This window comes from Pongo pygmaeus, chromosome 2 (assembly GCF_028885625.2).
Source record: "Pongo pygmaeus isolate AG05252 chromosome 2, NHGRI_mPonPyg2-v2.0_pri, whole genome shotgun sequence".
Classification (NCBI taxonomy): domain Eukaryota; kingdom Metazoa; phylum Chordata; class Mammalia; order Primates; family Hominidae; genus Pongo; species Pongo pygmaeus.
This window is the reverse complement of record NC_085930.1, coordinates 97,481,193-97,500,974: the sequence shown is the minus strand read 5'-3', so window position 1 is coordinate 97,500,974 and position 19,782 is coordinate 97,481,193. Positions and strand designations below refer to the sequence as shown.

The 19,782-nt window shown below is 38.2% G+C and overlaps 1 protein-coding gene across 3 annotated transcripts in view; it reads right to left on the bottom strand.

The window, feature by feature from the left end:
- Positions 1-19,782, bottom strand: part of ERC2 (ELKS/RAB6-interacting/CAST family member 2) — a 975,821-nt gene that overhangs the window by 513,827 nt on the left and 442,212 nt on the right. For all 3 annotated transcript variants that reach the window (XM_054482044.1, XM_054482045.1, XM_054482046.2), the window contains one exon: positions 1,266-1,403. In XM_054482044.1, coding sequence (XP_054338019.1) covers positions 1,266-1,403 — 138 coding nt within the window. The remainder of the gene's footprint in view (positions 1-1,265; positions 1,404-19,782) is intronic.

Below are 19,782 nucleotides of genomic sequence, written 5' to 3'. Positions count from 1 at the left end.
AAATGTCACCTTCTCAGCAAGCTCCTACCTGGCCATTCTACTCCAGCACTCCCTGTACCCCTCCCTGCCTTCTTTTCTTTTATAGAAAATATTACCCTCTGAAATCCTAGGTATGTCACTTATTTATTGTCTGTCTCCCCATCACCTCCACTAGAGTCTAAACTCCATTAGAGTCAGGATTTTCACCCATTTTCTTCTCTGCTGCATCCCAAGGCTCAAAAGAGGACCTGTCACATGGTGGGGGCTCACTCCACCAGTATCCAATACTGAGTGAGCATCCCCGATGCAGGTTATGCTGGGCACAGGGAATGGAAAGATAATACACACATAGCATATGTTTCTTGGGTTTGGAGTCTAGCAGAGAAGAGAAATTAAAAACAGATAAATGAACAATTAAGAATGTGACATGAGCTCTGGAGAGTTTATAGTGTTCCTGAGACATAATGGGGATACATACCTAGGAGATGTCCCTAAGGAATGATAAAATAATAATAATAGTGATAACATTACATATACTATTCTAAACACATTTCATATTTTCATGCATTTTCTCCTCAGCATAATCCACTGAGGTGGCTACTATTATTACCCTCTTTTACAAATGAAGAAACTGAGAGGTTAAGTAATTTGTCCAAAGTAGAAAGTATCACACCTAGGATTTGATTCCAGGCAGTCTAGCTCCAAAGTCCACATTCTTGACTACTGCACAATACAACTTATCATGAAGCTGACCTCTCAGGAGAGGAAGAATTAAATTAGCAGAGAGTGAGGAATATCCTTAGCTGGGAAATAGCATCTGAGGCAGGAAGGAGTATGGTACACTTGAAAATCTAGAAGCCCCACATAACTAGGGAACAGAGAACCTGGAAAAAGAGAAATGGGGGATGAGGCTGGAAACGAAAGAAAGAATGAGGGAGGGAGCAGGCACACAGAGTGGGGGCTTGCCAGATCAGATGGGAGAAGGGACCCTGGGGGCCAGGTAGAGGATTTCAAATTATGTCATCATAAGAGCAATGGTAAGCTAGTGAAGGTTTTTAAGGAGAGCCAAGAGTGATGTAATCAGATTTGCATTTCAGAAAATGCCCCTGACTGTAGTGTGCCAAGTCCACTGAAGAGGGCTTGTGTGGGAAGAACAAGGACCAGCTGGGACTAAAGGTAGTGTTAGCAAAAGAAGAAAAGCAGGCACATTTAAATGCATTGGGATCAACTTTCCCCAACTCTGTTTCCCCATATCCTGATTCCCCAGTTTTTGAGTGCATGCTCACCTTCTCTGACAGAGCTTCCTCTAGCGTCGCCAGTGCAGTATCTGTATTACTGGAATCCGTCTGCAAGGACTTCACTCTGTCTTTCAGGTTGGTCAGTTGCTTGTCTTTATCCCTAAGTTGTTCTTGCAAGTTTTCAATCTAAAAATAAAAATCAATATTTTAATGCATATTTGATTACATATCCTGGGCCAAAATTCCTGAAGTGGATCTATTAATAAAAAAAGAAAGAAAAAGACCTGAAATGATAGAAATTGTCAGTAGCTTTGATTTAGACAAAAGGCCATTTTGATGAAATCTTCATTTCTCCATTTAGTTCAAGTCTGTCTTTAAATGGTGATACAGAGGAGCAGAGTATCTCCCTCCATACAAAGGTAAGCCCTTCTGACACATACGTAATCACTATTATTTCTTTGTATTTCTATCCCTTTTACCAGCCTTTTAGGTCTCAAGTCGATAGGCTTGAACTTGGTACACTGAACCAGGGAAATATTATGCAAGATTAATTCATTGATTAAACAGACATTTACTGGAGAGCCCATTCTGCACCAAGCACCATATCAGTATGTGGCAGATCCCATGTAGCCTATTCACTCACTCCTTTATTTCAGTATTAAAGTTTGTGATATGCCAAATGTTGTCAAGTGGCTGTTTCAAAGTAACCACATGAAAAGCCAAGTAGGTTATCACCAGCAGACTGTTAATGGGAAGAACTTGTGATATAAGTCAAATGTAACAAGTACTAAACACTCCATTTGGCAACTAAGTCATGTGCTGGCAACCAACCAGCCACTTTTATCCACTATCTGCAGCCTGAAATAAACACGCCAAATAGCCGATTACAATGCCTGTCCAGGAGCAGCAGCAAGGACTTTCTCCTGGGCGTTGAGGACATTATCATTCATGTTTTTATTCTCTGCTTTCAAACCATGTATTTCTTATCTAAGGATTTAAAAAAGCCCCACTATACAAACAATTTATTCGTATTAAGGGTTTTAAAATGACAAGGAAAAAAAGCAGTACAACTCTAAGATAAGTCCATTCAAAATATTTGCATTCTGCACCCAGCTTTCTCAGGGAATCATTCCAAAAGTATGTTTCACAATGTACACTCAAACAAATTTTTTGATTACTTTATTCCCTTAGCATGTATCTGGAATGGTAATCCAAATAATAATAGTAATCCCAGTAGTAATGAGGAGGAGGAGATGATTACAATGACAACGGAGGTGGCAGCAGTAGCAGCCTCAAAAATAGCTCTGGATGCAAAGACAATGGCTCTGCTGACCTTCAATCTGGAGGACACGGTCTTGGCTAATTTTTTCAATGGCTACAATGGAAACCTGTAAACTTTGTGGCCTAACAAAGATGAAATTTTTTCTTCATTTCCTTCCTTTCTTCCAGCCTCCTTCCATCCTTCGTTCGATCTTTCCTTCCTTCATTTTTTTTTTCTTCTGCCTTGAGATAGACAGCTTAGAAACTCAGGTTATAGGTCAAATAATTATTCTTTTCCTTCATCAAAATGTAATGTGTTCCCATCCAGCTGCCACTGTGAAAATTCATTGCTACTCCATGGAAAACACAGCAATTCAGAAAGCATAATCACCTCCAGTCAAAATAAAGGCTTCCTCCCTTCCAGACAAATGTTCACACAAAAATACACATGAGTAAGAATATGGATGGTTATATGTCAGAATAATACTGGTTATGTGGAAGAAGCCAGCAGCTGAGAGGACTGACTCTTGGAGACAGTGTATGTTATTACTTTGAATACACCCAGGGATACATTTGTGAACACAGGTGTACGCAAATCCACAGTGGTTCTGAGTAAACTGATTACACCCACTGGCCCACCCTGGGAGACAGTGCCCTGGGCATAAGAGGAGGACATCAGCCCTGGGGCAGTAGTAGGCAGCAATTTCAAAGGACTTTGGCCACGAGAAATAGAGGCCAAAGGAAAAGTGGCTGTGCACTTATGTCACAATCCCTGGGGCCTCCTCGTATAACCGGAAAGACTAGGGAGACTGAGGGTCAGGGTCCTACTGGCATGCAGGTAGGGGTTACGAGCTGCAGAAATAGGGATGGTGGAGAATGGAGACGTGCGATCTGTTTATCTCACATCTAAGAACCCAGCAGAAGAGCTAATGATACTGCAGGCGTGACTGACTAACAGAGCTGGAATTAAAGATGCATTTATTGAGCTAGGGATGCACCACTTAAAGAAATGCTGCAAAAAGATCACCAAGAATGACTCTTAAGAGAAAAAAATAAGGTACAGAACAGTGTGCAGCATATAATCTCTTGCATAAAATTTGAAACACTTATAAATAAATATATCTGGAAAAAAATCACAAGAAATTTTAATTTTTGTAGGGTAAGGTCTAGGAGGCAGAAGGAAGAAGGAGTTTCTGGTTTTCATCTTTGTACATTTGTGTAGATTTCTGCTTGAATTTTCTAACCATGTGGGTTTTATTATTTTAAAGTGTCAGTCAGGGTTATCCAGCTGGTAAAATTACGAGCCATTTTTGGTTTATATTTATATATAAAATAATAAATACTATATACCCGAGTAAATAATAATTTAATAAATAACATAAATGCCTACTTAATACTAAATTGTCCAAGTTGCCAGCAGTTACAGATTGTTGGTATATTTATTTATTTTTTTAATGGGATCTAAATTTTTTTTTTAATTTTAGGTTTGGGAGTACATGTGAAGGTTTGTTACATAAATAAACATGTGTCAAGGGGGTCTGTTGTACATAACATTACATCACCCAGGCATTAAGCCCAGTATCCAATAGTTATCTTTTCTTCTCCTCTCCCTCCTCTCACCCTCCCCACTCAAGTGGACCCCAATGTCTGTTGTTCCTTCTTTGTGTTCGTAAGTTCTTGTCATTTAGCTCCCACTTATGAGTGAGAACATGTGGTATTTGGTTTTCTGTTTCTGCGTTGGTTTGATAAGGATAATAGCCTCTAGCTCCATCCATGTTCCTGCACAAGACACGATCTCATTCTTTTTTATGGCTACATAATATTCCATGGTGTATATGTACCACATTTTCTTTATCCAGTCTGTCATTAATGGGCATTTAGGTTGATTCCATGGTTTTGCTATTGTGAACAGCGCTACAACGAACATTCACATACACGTGTCTTTCTGGTAGAATGCTTTATATTTCACTGGGTATATACCCAGTAATGGGATATTAGTATATTTAAACCATGGCCTATTATGCAAGTATTTAAAATCCTGTTTGCATAGCATTGCTAACTAAATGAAACTAGTAGAATCTTTAAAAAGCAGAATGTAAAACAGTATGGCATTAATTTTGTAAAAAGAAAAAATTATTGCATAGAACAAAAATATATATAAGGAATCTACTAAAATGTTTTATTTGGCAATGGGATGACTAATGATTTTACTTCTCCTTTTCATGCTTTTCTGCATCTGCCAGTGTGTTTTCATTGAGTGTAAACAGAATAAAAATATATTTTAAAACCAACTACAAAATATTAGAATGGTTCTTTAAGTGAGTTTTGAACAATAAGTTTTGCTTTTTAAAAGGACTCTGCAGGAGAAAATAATCCTTTCATACTCCAAAGATGACTGAATTATTAAAATTTAAACTTAAAAGACTGGGGAGAATATAAAATTCTGTATCTTTTAAAAAAGTACTGCACAGTTTTCTCATGTTCACAAATTGTTATGACATTTATATGAAAAATGTTGGGAACCTTTTTCTTCAAAGGGTGAGGTTGTGCAAGGTTCAAATAGCAAGAATTGGAAAATAAGCAAATTGAAAACAAGGGTTAGGATGGGAAGACTTGGGGTGGAAAGTTAAGGGTTTTTTTGAGAAATTTCATACTGCAGAAATGGACACCACCTTAGCAACACAGACAACAGAGTATGAGATAGGCCTGAGCACAAGGGAGCTAGAGAGAAACCTGCCCTTGCCTTTGACCTGAGCTGCCTTCTGGTCATGGCTGGGAAGATTCAGAAGGAGCCAGTACTGCTGAAGCAATAGCTGCGCCTTCTGGGGCAGAAACCTGGAAAGGGAGTAAGAGAGGAGGAGAGCTCAGACTCTGGAGGTCACTTGACAACCCTAATCCTAACGGCTTTAGCTGACTTCTGAAGCTCTGCCCAAGAATTAATGGGGTCCTTAACTCTGAGCTTGCAAAGCCTGAGATGGGCCAGTGTTCAGCAGGGGAGCTTTGTTGTGAATTTCACACAAGTGTAGTCCTCAGCACAAAAGGGACCATTGACTAACAGCCACAGCCTCCTTGACTCCACATTTGCTCCTCCTTCCATTTGGTCTCCATGCTGCAGCCAAAGGTAACCTTCCCAAAATGCAACTCTAACTGTATGACTTCCTTCCTTTGAACCCTTCAATGGCTCCCCATTGCCCCCCAGATAAAGCCCAAACTCCCTGATATCACACATGAGGCCCTCCAAGGGATGGTCCATGTGATCTTCTACCATCCCTCAGCCAAGCCCTGGCCCTGCCAAATCACTAGTGCTATTCCCTAGCACAAGGATCTCCTTATATCTTCCCTATCTTTGCCTATCTATTTCCTCTTCTTGGAGCCCTCTTTGCACTCCAACTTTTCACCTATTCAAGCTCTACTCAAACCTTTAGATATCAGCACACTCCCCTCTTTCAGGACTCCTTCTCCAACCCCCCAAACCAGGTCAAGTCCCCTAATCTGCATTTTTCATACACTATTAAAATTTCTTCCTTACTTATCTGTTTCCACAACTTGGCCGTGAGCTCAATGAAGACAAGAGCTCTGTTCTACTCACTGTTGTATCTCCAGCTGCAGCACCCAATTGTTGGCAACACCACATATTAGCTTATTGAATGAATGAAAAAAGGAAGGAAGGAAGGAATTCTAAAGAAAGTGGCTTGTGTAAAAGGAAGAGGCCAGAGTAGGTGATGGCTGAGCCCCTTCAGCTCTGGGATTCTACAAAGAAGTAAAGAAGTAATAAAAAGTGATGGAGAAAGTCTATACATAGCTTAAAACAGAGGACCTAAAACATACTTAGGCCTCATTATAGTTTCAAATATGAGTATATTTGTATATACTGTATCTTTCTGGTTGTTTTCATTATAAAATTCCAAAATTGATTCACTAATAAAATTTATCTTCTCTCTAAGACTTGTCTCTGGATTTTGTAATCCACACCTAGAGTGAGTATCAGTTAACGTTATTAGCTAAAGCAACAGAAACAGCTCAGTCTGATTTAAGCAGAAAAATGGGGAAATTTACAAAACTGCCAGAAAGGCTAGAAAACCAGGGTCAGGGAAAACAGTATAGAATTATGCCCAAAGTTTTGATGCAAGTGGTCTTGTGCAAACACTGTTGCCCCAACTGCTGAAAACTAGACATTGAGGCTTACAGTACAGTGAGCTCTGTCCCACTCGTTCTCTTTGGCTGCAGCACCCAACTATGTTGGCAATACTACATATTAACTTACTGAATAAACAAAAGAAGTGAGAAAGGAAGGAACCCTAACAAAAGTGGCTTCAACTGACCCCTGGACACCACCACTAGCCCTGCGGTCATGCTGCCCCATGACCTTGACTTTGCAGTCCCTGCAGCAGAGAGAGGGTCCTTCAAAATCCCAACATTCCAATGACACTGGGGCAGGTACATCTAATGAGGAAAGCCAAGGTAAGGCATACAGCCCAACTGCAAGAGAGGCTTAGAAACCAAGTGTTAGCAATTTCATCTTCCATAGTGAGATGTTCTTCATAAAATCAGAACGAAGTTCGGAGTCTGGATGGCCAAAAATTATGACCCATATCCACAGCACCTAGGGAGAGCTCCAGTGTTAGCTCTTGAGCCAGCAAACTCCACCATCCTAAAACAATTGCTCTGGACTTTCTTTCTCTCAAGTTCCTACAGGCCGACAAGGTTAAGGTTTGACTCAGACACTTCTCCAAATATGGTCCCTGCAACTCTTTGTTACCAGTCTTTGATAAGATAACTACAGAAATCATGAGTGTGTATATAGCATCCTAATATGCAAGAACATGATCCATGGACCTGTCATCATGAGCAATGTATGGACAAGTTCAGGTGTTGTTGAACCCATGTTGCACGTGGCTGGAACTGCACACTGATCAAGTGCACAGTAAGACCACATATTGTTCCATGACAGATTGAAAATTATTTAAAAAAGAAAAAGCTTGCTTGGGGAGCATGAATGCACAGGTCTGCCAATCTCTCCCTGTCCCTCAAAGGTACCTTTTGCAGAATGCCAAGGATGCTCCTTGAGTGGAAAAGGCAAGGCTGGTTGCTAGTACAGGGCCTACTAAACCAAGGATTTAAACACAAAGATTTAAGTCAACCCACTGTATTAATTTTCTACTGTTGCATAACAAATTGCCACAAACTTAGCAGCTTAATAGCATCAGATCAGAAGTCTAGGCATGGCCTGATTGGTTTTTCTGCTGAGGGTCTCACAAAGCTAATATAAAGGGATCAGTTTGGCTAAGTTCCCATCTTGAATCTGGGGTCTTCTTTCAAGCTCATTGAGGTTGTTGGTATTATTCAGCTCCTTGCTGGCTGCTGGCCAAGGTTGCTGTCAGCTTCCAGAGGCTATATACAAAGGCCCTTGCCACATGGTACTTCCCTCCCTCTTTAAAACCAACAACCAAGCATTTCTCACATATAAAATTACCCTCCTGCTTGGAATATCTCTGACTTCCCTGTCTCTGACCTCTAGCCCCAGATTTACAGTGCTCATGTGATTAGGTAGGGCCAACACAGATAATCTCCGTTTTGATCAACTTAAGGTCAATAGACTAGTGACCTTAATTACATCTGCAAATTCCCTTCTGCATAAAATGTAACCTAAGCATAGACATAACACCAACAGGCACATAATATGGGAACCATTCTAGAATTCTGCTTATTATACCCATATTTTTTCTTTGAAATAAAAACATGTTGGTCCTTTAGATCTCTCAAACAGAGGATTCTGTGAGTGGAATTTATTCAAAATGGAGGAATTTTCCACTCTAATAGGATGTGTAACATTTTAATATGGCCAAAAAATAGAATAAAAATTTGAAAACAAACTTTCAGCTTATAAAAAAGTTAGTAAGTATTGTATGCAGCAGACCTCCTTCCTCCATTTCTTTTTTGGTGTTGTTGTCGTTGAGATTGAGTCTCACTCTGTTGTCCAGGCTGGAGTGCAATGGCATGATCTCGGCCTCCCGGGTTCAAGCCATTCTCCTGCTTCAGCCTCCCAAGTAGCTTAGACTACAGGCGTGCACTACCACGCCCAGCTAATTTTTGTATTTTTAGTAGAGATGAGGTTTCACCGTGTTGGCCAGGCTGGTCTCAAACTCCTGACTTCAAGTGATCTGCCTGCCTCGGCCTCCCGAAGTGCTGGGATTAGAGGCATGGGCCACCGCAACCAGCCACCTTCCTCCATTTCTTGAACCAATCTCCATTCTTAAGCAACATAGGTTCCCAGCATTAGGGTCTATTCAGGAAACCTGCTTTAATGAGATGACTATTTAGAAGGCAACATATAGCTGTCTCCAGTCAAAAAGCGGCCTCACAACTTTCAGCTAATATAACAATGTCATGATGAGGAGGAGGAGGAGGATCAGAATGATGAAGATGATGGCCATTATTTATTAAGTGATTCCTACAAGCCAGGCACTGTACTAAAAGCTTTCTTTTTGACATTTTATTTTGAGATAATTGAAATTTACATGCAGTTATAAGAAATAATACAAAGACAGTCCTTTTACTCTTTACCTAGTTTCTGTTAATGGTAACATCTAGAATAATTACAGTAAAATACTATAGCCAGGGAATTGACATTGATACAACCCAACGGCCTTACTCATATATCATGAGTTTTTATACACACTCATGTGCATTTGTGTATTTGTGTGCATCTGTATTTAGTTCTATGCAATTGTACCACATGTGTAGATTTACGTGACCACCACCAAAGTCAAGATACAGAACAAGTCCCACACCACAAAAATCTCTTGCAATGCCCTTTTATAGCTGCACACAAATCCCTCCTGCCTCTGTCCCATCCTTAACCCGTGACAACCATTAATCTCTTCTACATTTCTATAATTTGGTCACTTCACAAATGTTATATAAATAAAGTCACACAATATGTAACCTACAGGATTGGCTTTTTTCACTCAGCATAATTCTCTGAAGATCCATCAAAGTTGTTATAGTTATCAACAACTTCTTCCTTTTTATTGCTAAGTAGGTATTCCATGGCATGGATATCCAGGCTTGCTTGAGCATTTACCTGCTGAAGGACATTTCAGTTGTTTTAAGTTTGGGCTGTTACAAATAAATGACTATGAACATTCCAGTATGGGTTTTATTTTTTCGGTGACACAAGTTTTCACTTTTCTGGGACAAATGCTACCAGAGTGCAACTGCTGGGTTGAATGGAAGTTGTAATTTCTATTATATAAGATACTACTGCACTGTTTCCCAGAGTGGCTTTACCATTTTACATTCTCATCAGCAGTGTGTGAATGATCTGGCCTCTCTACATCCCCACAAACTTTTGGTGTTATCAGTATTTTTTATTTTGGCAATTCTTATAGGTGTGTAGTGATATATCAATGTAGTTTTATTTTGCATTTCCCTAATGGCTAATGATTTTTAACTTCTTTTCATGTGCTTATTTGCCATCTGTAAGTCTCCTTCGGTAAAATGTCTCTTCAAGTCTTTTGCCCATTTTCTAAGTTTTTTGTTTTATTATTCACTGTTGTGACTTCTCTATATATTCTACGTATTAGTCCTTTGTCAGATACATGGTTTGCAATTATTTCCTCCAAGTCTATGGCTTGTCTTTTCATTTTCTTAACAGGTCTTTCACAGAACAAAAGGTCCAATTTATCAGTCTTTCCTTTCATGGATCATGCTTTTGATGTCACTTTCAGGGTTTGTTGCCTAGTCCTAAATCATGAAGATTTTCTCCCATAGTTTTTCTAACAAATTTATACTTTCATGTTTTACATTTAAGTACATGATCTACTTTTTGTTATTTTTTGCATAAGGTGTGAAGTTCAGGTCAATGTTCATTGTGTTGCCTGTAGGTATCCAATTGATCCAGCATCATTTGTTTAAAAGGCTATCCTTCCTCCACTGGAATGCTTTTGCACTTTTGTAAAAAATCACTTAGGCTTATTTGTGTGGCTGTATTTCTGGGTCCCAGTTTGTCCCATTAACCTATATCTCTATCCTTCAATAATATCACACTGTCTTGATTACAGTAACTATATAGTAAGGCTTAATATTAGTAGAGTGAATCTTTTAACCTTATTCTTTTTTCCCCAAGATTGTTTTAGTTATTCGGGGGGTTATGCCTTTATAAGAAATTTATAAAAAGTGTGTCTATGTCATCAAAAACCTTTGGTGGAATTGTGATAGGAATCTCATTAAATCTATATAGCACTATTTGAGCAGAATTGACACCTTTACTATGTTTAGTCTTCCAATTCATTAATATAATACTTACCTCAGTTTGTTTAGGTCTTCTTTAGTTGTGCTTATTAACATTTCATAAGTTTCAGCATACAGATCCTGCATGTTTTCCTAAGTTTACATCTACATATTTTATTTTCTTTGGATAATTGTAAACTCTCTCATATTTTTAATTTTATCAATAGCTTCCACATATTCTGTTGTTAGTATATAGATATGTAATTAAACTTTGTATGTTGATCATGCATCCTGAGACCTTACTGAAGTCACTTACTAGTTCTCAGAGTGAGGTGTGTTGTTTCGTTTCATTTTTTTGTCCCTTTTTAAAGATTCCTTGGGATTTTCTATGTGGACAACAATGTCATCTTCAAAAAAGGATGACACTTTTTTCTTTCCTTATTGCAGTGGCTAGGGCTTTGGAGTACTATGCTACATACCAATAGTGAGAATAGGCATCCTTGTTTTTATCCTGAATTTACAGGGAATATACTCAGTCCTAATGGTGAAAAACAGATGTTCGCTATAGGTTTTTTGTAAATGTGCTTTATCAAGCTGAGGTAGCTCTCCTCTGCTCCTAACTTACTAAGAGTTTTTATTATGAATGGGTATTGAATTGTGTAAAGTGCTTTCTCTGTGTTAATTAACACATTTTTTCATCTGTATCCTGTTTATACAGTGGATTATAATAATTAGTTTTGGTGTGCTAAATCAGCCTTGCACACTGGGAATAAATTTCACTTGGCCATGGCATATTATTCTTTTTATACATTTTTAAATTTGATTTATGTAATATTTTGTTGGAGAGTTTTATATCTAAATTCATGACAGACAGTCATCTATAGGGTTGTTGTGGGGGTTTTTGGCTTTATTCTTTTTGTTTTTTAATTTGATACTGTCTTTTTCAGGTTTGGGAATCAAAGAGTTACTGCCATCATAAATTAGTAGGAAAGTGTTCCCTCTTATCTCCCATATGGGAGAAATTGAGTAAAATTAGGATTAATTCTTTAACATTTTGGTAAAATCCTCCAGTGAAGCCATCAGGGCTTGGAAATTTCTTTTTCAGGAGATTTTTAACTACACCTTCAATGTATTTCATGGTTTTAAGACTATTCGGTTATCTATTTCATGTTGGTTACTTTTGGATACTTTGTGGTTTTTTTAGAAATTGGTCCATTTCTACTAAACTGTCATATTTATGAGCATAAAGTTGTCTACAGTATGCTTCTATTAGGTTGTTAATAGCAACAGGAACTGTAATGATAGCTTCTGTTTCATTTCTGACATTGGCAATATACATCTTCTTTATTTTTCTCAGGGTTTCTGGAGATTTATGAATTTTTTTTATGTTTTCAAAGAAGGAGCTGTTAATGTTATTGATTTTCTCTGTTGTTTCTATATTTTCGATTTTATTAATTTTTGCTCCATTTTTATTATTTCCTTCCCTCTACTTAGTTTCAGTTTATTTTGTTCTTCTGGGTTATTGAGGTAGGAACTTGGAGTATTCATTCAACATCTTTCTTCTTTTTTCATATAAGCATCCAATGCTTACATTTTCTTCTCGGCACTGCTCTAGCTGCATCCCACACATTTTGATATTTTGTGTTTTTCTTTTATTCAGCTTCACGTATGTTTTTCCTTTGAAACTTCATCTTTTGACTATGGGTTACTTAGCAGTGTGATGTATAATTTTCAAGTGTTTATAGATTCCCTTGTCTGTCTGTTATCAATTTCTAGTTTTATTACATTATGATCATAGAACATACCTTATATAAATCCAGTTTGTTCAAATTTGGTGAAGTGTGTTTTGCAATGCAGGATATGGTTTATCTTGGTGAATATTATATATGTACTTGCAAATAATGCATTTTAGCAGCTGTTGGGAATATTCTATAAATAGAAATTAGTTGATAGAATTGATCAGTTTTTTTCATATTTTCCTAATTTTCTACATTTAGTTTCCCATATTTAGTTTCTTTATTTAGTTAAATTGCTGATAGTAGTATGTTGAAGTCCCAAACTATAATTGTGAATTCATTTATTTTATCTTTCAACTCTAATAGTTTTTCTTTCATGTATTTTGAAGCTCTGTTGCATATACATTTAGGATTGCTATATCTTCTCAGTGAATTACTCTGTTTTATTATGATATAAGGTTACTGATGGTCCACAGTAATTCTTTCTGCTCTGAAGTTTACTTTATCTGATATTAATATAGCCATTCTTGCATTTTAAAAATTAATGTTAGAACAAAGAGTGACATCAGTAAGATGGCAGAATAGGAGTTTCCAGTGCTAATCCTCTGACAGAAACATCAATTTAAACAACTGTCTATGCGTGAATAACCTTCATGGACGCAAATTAATCTAGGAGTAAGTAATTATACCCCCTGAATGGAGCACAAATATAAGAAAAGACTCAATGAAGAGGGTAAGAACAGTTTCACATTATCCAATCAGCCCTTCCTGAATCCCAGGCAGTGCAGCAAGGGGAGAGAGATACATGGGGAAAAGAGAGTGAAATGAGCACCTGACTTTGCCAAGGATCCTAGCACCAGGCCTACTCCAATGAACCCTGGCTCCAGGCTGGCCCCTGAGAAGTCAGATTCCAGGCCCACTCTATCACCAGGCCAGCCCCTGTGGGCACAGCTTTAACACTTTCCAGTGAGGATCAGCACTAGGCTGACCTCCAAATACTCAAGACCAGGCACATATCCATAGACCCAGGCACTAGGCCTGCCCCAGCCCAGGTCAGCCCCAGTGAGCACAGCCTCCAGGCTGTCCCCCATGGACACAAGCTTTTGGTCTGCACCCGTAGACCCAGACAACAGGCTCTTCCCTGTGGACCCCAACCCAAGCTGATCCCCATGGACATAAGATCCAGTCCCACCCTAAATAACCCAGGTTCCAGGTCTCTACCATGGACTCAGTACTGGACCTTCCCACGTAGATGCTGGCTCCAGGCCCACCCCCACATACCCATGGCTGGCCCCATGCAACCAAGTACCAGGCCAGCCAGCCCAAGGACTCTAGCAGCAAACCTGCCCAGACTCCATCTCATGGCCCCTCCAAAATCTCTGGACAGGCTAACAGGTGAAGGCCTTTCCCTGCTTAAGCCAGTCTGTAAAGACTAGAAAAGGCATATACTTCTTCAAATGTGCAGACAAAAATTCAAGGCCACAAAGATCAAGAATAATCAGGGAAACTTGATACCACCCAATGAACAAAATTAAGCATGAGTAACCAACTGTAAAGAAATGACTATCTGTAAACTGACTGGCAAACAATTCATAACAATCATCTTTTAAAACCTCAGTAAGCTACAAGAAAACACAGACAACTAAAGAAAATAAGGAAAATAACACACAAACAATGAAGAAATACATAAAAACAAGAAAAAACAATAAAACATTCAGCAGCTAAAGAACATGACTCAACTTGAAAAATTCCACTGGGAGTTTTGGTATAGTTTGATTTGTTTGACCCCTCCAAATCTCATGTTGAAATTTGATCCTCAATCTTGGAGGTAGAGCCTAATGGGAGGTGTGTCAGTCATGGGAGTGGATTCCTCTTGAATGGCTTGGTGACATCCTTGCAGTAATGAGCGAGTTCTCACTCTATTAGTTCCAATGAGAACTGGTTGTTTAAGAGTCTGCCACCTCTGTCTTCTCTCTCGTCTCCTTTTTTGCCATGTGATCTCTCTACACACCAGCTCCTATTTGCCTTCCACAAAAAGTGGAAGCAGCCTGAAGCCCTCACCATGCTGACGCCAGCATCATGCTTCTTGTACAGCCTACAAAACCATAAGCCAAATAAACTTCTTTCCTTTATAAATTCCTAAGCCTCAGGTATTCCTTGATAGCAACACAAATGAACTAGGACAAAATTCAACAGCAGATTTAATCAAGCAAAAGAAAGAATCCTCAAACTCAAAGAAAGATCATTGGAAAGTACCAACTCAAAGGAAGAAAAATTTTAAAAAGTCTATGGGACTTATGGGCCACCATTAAGCAAAGCAATATATGCATTATGAGAGTCATAGAAGAAGTAGAGAAAGAGAAAGGGGCAGAAGATTGTTTAAAGAAATAATGACAGAAAACTACCCAAATCTGAAAAGGGAAATGAGTATTCAGATCCACAAAGCCAAAAGAATCCCAAATAAATATAAAAAGACCTTCACTGAGATATAATATGATCAAATTCTCAAAAGTCAAAAACAAAGATAATTTTAAAAGCATTAAGAGAGAAGAGATTCATCATATAAAAAGAAATTTCCTTAAGACTATCAGATTTTACAACAGGAACCTTGGAGCCCCAACCAGGCACTGTGGCATGGCACATTCCTATACTATCAGCTAGCTACTTGGGAAGTGAGGCTGTAGGATCACTTGAGCCCAGGAATTCAACTCCAACCTGAAAAACATAGTGAGATCCTGGAAAGAAAGAAGAAAGAAAGAAGAAAGAAAGAGAGAAAGAGAGAAAGAGAGAGAGAGAGAAAGAAAGAAAGAAAGAAAGAAAGAAAGAAAGAAAGAAAGAAAGAAAGAAAGAAAGAAAGAAAGAAAGAAAGAAAGAAAGGAAAGAAACAAAGAAAGAAAGAAAGAAAGAAAGAAAGAAAGAAAGAAAGAAAGAAAGAAAGAAAGAAAGAAAGAAAGAAAGGAAAGAAAGAAAGAAACAAAGAAAGAAAGAAACAAAGAAACAAAGAAAGAAACAAAGAAAGAAAGAAAGAAACAAAGAAAGAAAGAAAGAAAGGAAGGAAGGAAGGAAGGAAGACAGAAAGAGAGAAAGAGAGAAAGAGGGAAAGACGGAAAGAGAGAAAGAGAGAAAGAGAGAGAGAGAAAGAAAGAAAGAAGAAAAGAAAAGTAAAGTAAAAAGAAAGGCTGGACAGAGTGGCTCATGCCTGTAATCCCAGCACTTTGGGAGGCCAAGACAAGAGCATTATGTCAGCCCAGGGGTTCAAGACCAGCCTGGGCAACAGAGTGAGACCCCATCTCTACAAAAAAGGAAAAAAGAAAAATTAGCTGGGTGTGGTGATGCATGCCTGTGGTCCCAATTAACAAATTATTGTAGGTATAGTTATTTTTAATACTTTCGTAGAGTAAAAAGTGATTTATGCTCCACTATTACAGTTTTACAGTACCAAAAATGTGATCAAAGTCTTACCTTTACAGTGAGTTTTAAACTTTTTTATACTTTCATGTTTTGGTTAGCATCCTTTCACTTCAACTTACAGAATTCCCAGTAGCATTTCTTATAAGGCATGTCTAGTGGTGATAAGCTTCTTTCATTTCAACTTAAAGAACCACCACTAGTATTTCTTGTAAGGCATGTCTGGTGGTGATGAACTTCCATAGACTTTGTTTGTCTAGGAAACTTTTATCTCTCCTTAATTTCTGAAGGACAGATTTGCCAAGTGTAGTATTCTTGGTTGGCAGGTTTTTTTTTTTCTTTCAGAAATTTGAATCATAGAATCATCCCACTCTCTCAGCCTACAAGATTTCTTTTTTCCTTTTTTCTTTTCAGAGACATGTCTTGCTCTGTCACCCAGGCTGGAATGCAGTGGCATGATCATGGCTCACTGTAGCCTTGACCTCCTAGGCTCAAGTGTCCTTCCCACCTCAGCCTCCACCTACAGACTAGCAGTAGTAAGTCCTTACCTATAAATAATTAGGATAATCAGGATAATTTAATCTATTTACTTTAAATGTAAATAAGTTACCGAATCAAAAGACATAGAATGTCTAAATTGATTTTAAAAAACAAGATTCAACTATATGCTGACTATAGAAGACTCACTTCAGCTTAAAGGACACATATAGGCTGAAAGTGAATGAATAGAAAAAGATGTTCTATGCAAATTGTAAGCAAAAAAGAGTAGGGGTGGCTATACTTATATCACACAAAACAGACTTTAAGTCAAAAGCTGTCATAAGAGACAAAGAAAGTCATTACATAATAACAAAAGGGTCATTTCATCAAGAAGGTAAAACAACTATAAATATATACATATATATATATACACACACACCCAACATCAGAACACTTAAATATATTAAGGAAATATGACCAAAACTGGAGGGAGAAACAGACGGCAATACAATAATAGTAGGGGACTTCAGTACTCATTTTAAACAATGAATAGGTCATCTAGACAGAAAAACAATCAAGAAACAGTAGATTTGAATAACAGTATAGACCAAGTGGGCCTAACAGACGTATCCAAAACATTCCATTCAAAAGAAGTAGAATACACACACTTTACAAGTGCACATGAAACATTCTCTAGGATAGATTATATCTTGGGCCACCAAACAGTCTTGAAAATTTAAGAAGATTGAAATCATATCAAGTATCTTTTCCAACCACAATAGTATGAAATTAGAAATCAGTAATGGAGGAAAACTGGAAAATTCTCAAATATGTGGAAATTAAACAACACACTCCTGAACAACCAATTGGTCAAGAAGGAAATCAAAAGGGAAATTTAAAAATATATTGAAACAAATAAAAATGGAAACATAGCATACAAAAATGTAGGGGACACAGCAAAAGCAGTTTTAAAAGGGAAGTTTATATTAAGAAACACCTACATTAAGGAAAAAGAAAGATACCAAATAAACAACTTAACCTCATACCTCAAGTAACTAAAAAAATAAGAACGAACAAACCCAAAAGTTAGCAGAAGGAAGGAAATAATAGAAAGCAAAGCAGAGACAAATAAAATAAAGTTTAGAAAAACAACAGAAAGAACAAAAAAACTAAGAGTTTGCTTTTTGAAAAGATAAATAAAATTGACAAAACTTTAGCTAGACTAACAAAAAATGAGAGACGCCTCAAATAAATAAAATTATAAATGAAAGATGTGACATGACAACTGACACCACAGAAATACAAAGGATTATAAAAGATTATTACTATGAGCCATTTTACAAGCCAAAAAATTGGATAACCTAAAAGAAATGGATAAATTTTTAGAAACATATAACCTACCAAGACTAAAATATAAAGAAATAAAAAATCTAAACAGACCACTGAGTAAGAAAATTAAATCAGTAATCAAAAATTTCCCCACAAAGACAAGCCCAGAATCTGATTGCTTCAAAGGTGAATTCTACCAAACGTTTAAAGAATTAATGCCAATCCCTCTCAAACTCTTCCAAAAAATTGAGGAGGAGGGAACATGTTGTGGTCTGAATGCATCCCTCAATATTCATGTGTTGGACACAATCCACAATGCAAGAGTACTGGGAGGTGGGACATTTTGAGAGATGTTTAAGTCATGAAGGTTCTGCCCTTATGAATGGATTAATGCCATTATAAAAGGGCTTGACAGAGGGAGTTTGGTCCTTTATGCCTTTGTGCCTTTGGCCTTGTGAGGACACAGCCTTCCTCCTCTCTGGAAGATACAGCATTCAAGGTGCCATAATGGAGCAGAGAGCAGTCCTCAGCAGAGGCAGGCAGTTAGAATTGGACTTCCCAGCCTCCAGAAATTTGAGAAATAAATTTCTGTTCTTTACAAATTACCCATTCTCAGGTATGTTGTTATAGCAGCATGAACAAACGAAAACAGAACACTTCCAATCTCATTTACAAGGCCAGCATTACCCTGATACCAAAGCCAACAAGAATACTATGAGAAGAAAAAATTAACAGTCCAATATCCCTGATGAATATAGATACAAAAATCTTCAACAAAAGACTAGCAAACAGAACTCAACAACATATCAAAAGAGTCATACTTCATGATCTAGTGGAATTTATTATTGGGATGAAGAAATGTTCAACATATGCAAATCAATAATGGGCTATGCCACATTAATAAAATAAAAGATAAAAATCACAGGATCATCCCAATAGATGCAGAAAAAGCACTTGACAAAATTTATCCCTTCATGATAAAGACTCTCGACAAATTGGGTATAAAATGAATGTGCCTCAACATAATAAAAGTTACACATGATAAGCCCACAGCTAACTTAATACTCAATGGAGAGAAGCTGAAAACTTTTCCTCTAAGATCAGGAACACGACAAGGATGCTCACTTTTGCCACTTCTTTTCTATACAGTACCTGGCACCTTCTTTTCACTATAGTACCTTGCCACAATTAGGGAAGAAAAAAACAATAAAATCATCCGAATCAGGAAGGAAGAAGTAAAATTGCATCTGTTTGCAGATGACATGATCTTATATAGAGAAAACTCTGAGGGGAGGGGCCAAGACGGCTGACTGGAAGCAGCTGCCGTCAGCGGCTCCCACTAAGAAGAACGAAAACGGCAAGTGAATCCTGCACCTTCAGCTGAGGTATCCAGGTTCTCTCATCGGGGCTGACTAGGCGGTTGGTGCAACCCTTGGAGAGTGAAAAAAAGCAGGATAGAGTGACGGCCCACTGAGAGATGCACAAGACAAGTGGAGCTCTCACCCCCCGCCAAGGGAGGCAGTGAGTAATTGTGCTACCCTGCCCAGGAAACCACACTTTTTCAATGAACCTGTACAATCTGCAAATCAGAAGATTCCCTCATGAGCCCATGCCACCAGGGCCGTGGGGCCCAAGCAAAGAGCTGTGCAGACACTTAGCAGCCACTCCGGTTGAAGCCAGTGGCAGCAGGCTGGAGACTGCCTAAGATGACCAAGTTCCCAAGGGGAGGGGCAGCTGCCACAGCAAACCATAGCAGCCCTATAGAAGAGGGGCCTGACTGTTAAAAGAGAAACAAACAAACAAAAAGCAACAACGACAACGACGTTAACAAAAAAGCCCCTACAAAAACCCCATCCAAAGATCAGCAGCCTCAAAGATCAAGCAAAGGTAGATAAGCTTACAAAGATGAGAAATAATCAACACAAAAATGCTGAAAACTCAAAAACCCAGAGTGCCTATTCTCCTCTAAGTGACTGCAATACATCTCCAGCAAGAACACAGAACTGAGCTGAGGCTGAGATGGATGAACTGACAGAAGTAGGCTTCAGAAGTTGAAGAATAATGAACTTCACTGAGCTAAAGGAATATGTTCTAACCCAATGCAAAGAAGCTAAGAACCC